Consider the following 3,425-nt stretch of genomic DNA (forward strand, 5'->3'; position numbering starts at 1 on the left):
TTGGTTGACACTTGTCATCGGTTACCATTTAAGCAGATCGAAGCTCATATTGTTGATCACTGGATTTTCTGGTCCAGACTCGAATATTTACAGACCACCGCAATATAGCTGGAATATTGCTGAGTGCGGCGTAAAACTAAACTAACCTACTCACTAAAACAGTTGTAAGTGTAAGATATAAATTGAATTTCACGAATACCATCCACTTCTTCGTCAGTTCTTATACCATGAATTATCTCGATAGCTCCACACTGGAAAGACCTTCATATCTTCATACGTGAGCATGGACACCAAACAGATCGGTGTCAAAATTTTACTAATGCAGTGGGATCTGCAGATAATGTTCATTTACAAAAATGTGGAATCTAAACATCCATTTACATGTTAGGTTGCATCCATTTCTCTACTTCCTCTTTACATAGTTATGTTTAACACTTGCACCTAATCTTTAATTATTTTCAATACACATTCACAAATACAGATCTCCAGTTAAGGCAAGTATTTGCCTATTTTACTCAATAAAAATCACATTTACTCAATTAATTACAAATCTGAGAGTACAAAAACGCACGAGAATCGCTTAAAACCCACAGGTCTATATTACCTTGCTTACTTTACTCAATCAACTAATCTGGCTTGCGTATGGTAGTTCATTAGTTCATCGAGGTGCCCGAACTCTACAACAGCGTTAGCGATTAAGCAATGTCTTACATAATTATACCATTACTCCGGCGTTTACTGTCGTAGTCATGTCATTTCCGTGTTGAGTGTTTAAAAATGTCTGCCAACTATTTAGCAATATTAGAATTATAAATAAAATTTAGGTCTATTGAGAAGAATTTATGTTTTTAATACTTAAATGTGCTAATTACCCAATAAGGATAAGAAACCCCGTGTAAAAGTTTTCAATTCCTTATACTAGTTGGAGTATACAAAATGATAGTTAGTCCAGAAAAAGTAACTTTACTGATACATAAACAAACAATACAATAAATACCCAACTGCTTGAAACATAGTAAGGAGCTCTGCAAATATAAGTTTACAGGCCGGCACACTTGCATCGTCCTGGTGAGTATTCAAATCTCTGTACTTATCAGAAAACCTAGACTAATGCTTAGTCTTTGAATAGATATAATTTTGACAATAACAAACAAACATATTATCAATTGAAGCACCAGGAAGACCTGGATCTCGGTAAATCTAGAAGTGCTTCATTAAGGGCTTTACCTGCACGCCAAACACATGTTTTTAGTATTTTTTCTAACATTGTATAACTTATTCATTTCAGGGGCTGGCGTTTTACCTGGGCGAGAACTTAATAACAAGCAGTGATGTCCGGTGCGGTGGACAACATGTCTGGTTACAACGCCAACAGCACGGAGGACAGTGCATTCCCCCAACCCTCACACATCGTGGTCACGGTGATGCTGGTCACCTACAGCATAGTGGGAGTATTCGGAAACGCTATAGCGTTTTACATATTCTTTCGTCGGCGAGACAAGTCGACATCAGTGATATTCATACTTGCCCTGGCAGGATGTGACTTCTTCACTTGTCTTGTTATAATTCCCTACACAATCGCTTTCGAGATGTTGCGAACTGTTGTCGTGTATGACGTCTTCTGTAAACTGTTCGTGTTTTTCCAGACATCAAACATACCCTTCTCTGCGTGTATAATGGTAGCCATTGCCTTTGACAGATACTTCTGCATTTGTCATCCCTTCTTACACGTATTTACCATTGCAAGAGCTAAAATAACAGTTGGGTGTCTCGTACTCATGTCAGTGACTTTCGGCACGCTCACTTCCCTGTCATTCGGGGTGTATGTGAATGAATACATTAATATGACCGCATATGCAAATATCACATGGAACCTGACGGAGACCGAGGTTCTCCATTATTCGGCTCTAGACGCGCCAGTCAAAGACCCTGGCACGTACGTTGTAGCCGACACACCAGCAAAGTATGAAAACATTACACATTATGAGATTTCTGAAATTAGGGTCGTTTACTCAGGAGCATGTGGAATCAACGAGTTCATTGTAAGCGAAGAGTTCACCAACGGATATCAAATGGTATACACTGCTGTGTATATGATTTCCTTCATAACAGTGACCGTACTGTATGCTCTTATCTACAAGTCAATTCTTATGAGAAGAGCCAAAAAGGCCAAGCGCAAGAAGAGAAGCCACTACCACAGCGTTGCGGGAGCGGAAGGTACTCCAGGGGAGACACAAATGACAACGCTTAATGGCAATGCAAGAGCAGAAAATAATGATCTTCCGGGAGAGAACCAAACCCAGGCTGCGTCAAAGGGGTCGGTTAAACGACAGAGCACTCTTCGCGAGACAAACCTTTATGCCAACATTAAGACGGCAGCCATGTTGTTTGTTGTGACCTTAGTGTTCATCATTGCTTTCCTGCCCTCATGGCTCATGGCACACAAACTTTTGACATTCAGACTTGTCGTATTTTACATGTATTTTACATATAATGTAGCTAATCCTGTAATTTACGCCTTCATGAACCAAACATTTAGAGAAGATTTAAAACGACTTATACCGTTTTTTAAATGAGATACGTAAATGAGCCGTATACATAGTATTGTTGTGTGGCGCTTTGCTGTGGTTAATGCTTCATATTGAAATTGACTGATGTCCAAATATTAGGATATCAATAGTCTTATTTTGACTCACATCATGGTGTAATGAAGCGTATCTTAAGGTCGTAACACGTTTTCTTTGCAATAAAAGCCATTGATATTTCACCGAGCCTGCTTGTCTACCAACGCAATGGTTCACACTTGATGTATTCTGTAGGGTTCTCTATTCCACCAGTAATATGGCCTAGGGCTGGATGTTCTTCTAATAATCATGTGTCACGCCACGGTAGTTGTCGAGGAGAATAGAACTCATTAGAAACAAGATTCCATTTTGGCTACCACTTGCGACACTGCCTTTGATCATTGTTTTGGTTTGGATGCAATGTCATTAACGGTAAACATTATAGATAATCGTCCAAAGAAATATAAAAGGGTAATGGCTGGCATTTGATAAAGTTGAAGTTATCTAATATCAAATCGAAAATTAACACTAAACTTTTTATCACATATAATTTAGACAAAATCCGTGATGCAAAGACCCTTTGCAAGAACAATAAATATATTTTCCATCATGGTTTACCAAACCAAACCTGCGTTCATGAGGAAAAGGACTCATAACACATTCACTACAAAAGATGCAAAACATATTCTGATACGATTCTAAAGCCATTACCATTGTTGACAAGTCTCTGTCACTGAAATGCCAAATCGGTGACATTCGCTTGAACACCATCTCCACTTTCTCAATGTGTTATCCAAGAATAATGTATTTGTACGCCAGACAAGATGAATATAATATATCGTTTCCACTAACACACACTAT

General features: G+C 38.6%; 1 protein-coding gene across 1 annotated transcript; it reads left to right on the plus strand.

Moving 5' to 3' along the window:
• The first annotated feature begins 1,331 nt into the window (after positions 1 to 1,331).
• LOC137268950 (cholecystokinin receptor-like) lies at positions 1,332 to 2,719 on the plus strand. Its single transcript, XM_067803576.1, has one exon. The coding sequence runs from the start codon at positions 1,332 to 1,334 to the stop codon at positions 2,574 to 2,576; it is 1,245 nt and encodes a 414-aa protein (XP_067659677.1). The 3' UTR covers positions 2,577 to 2,719.
• Positions 2,720 to 3,425: the final 706 nt, after the last annotated feature.

Source organism: Haliotis asinina, chromosome 16 (genome assembly GCF_037392515.1).
Source record: "Haliotis asinina isolate JCU_RB_2024 chromosome 16, JCU_Hal_asi_v2, whole genome shotgun sequence".
NCBI classification, from domain to species: domain Eukaryota; kingdom Metazoa; phylum Mollusca; class Gastropoda; order Lepetellida; family Haliotidae; genus Haliotis; species Haliotis asinina.

Coding starts and splice junctions, on each gene's coding strand:
- LOC137268950 (XM_067803576.1), top strand. CDS start 1,332: ATGTCCGGTGCGGTGGACAACATGTCTGGTTACAACGCCAACAGCACG.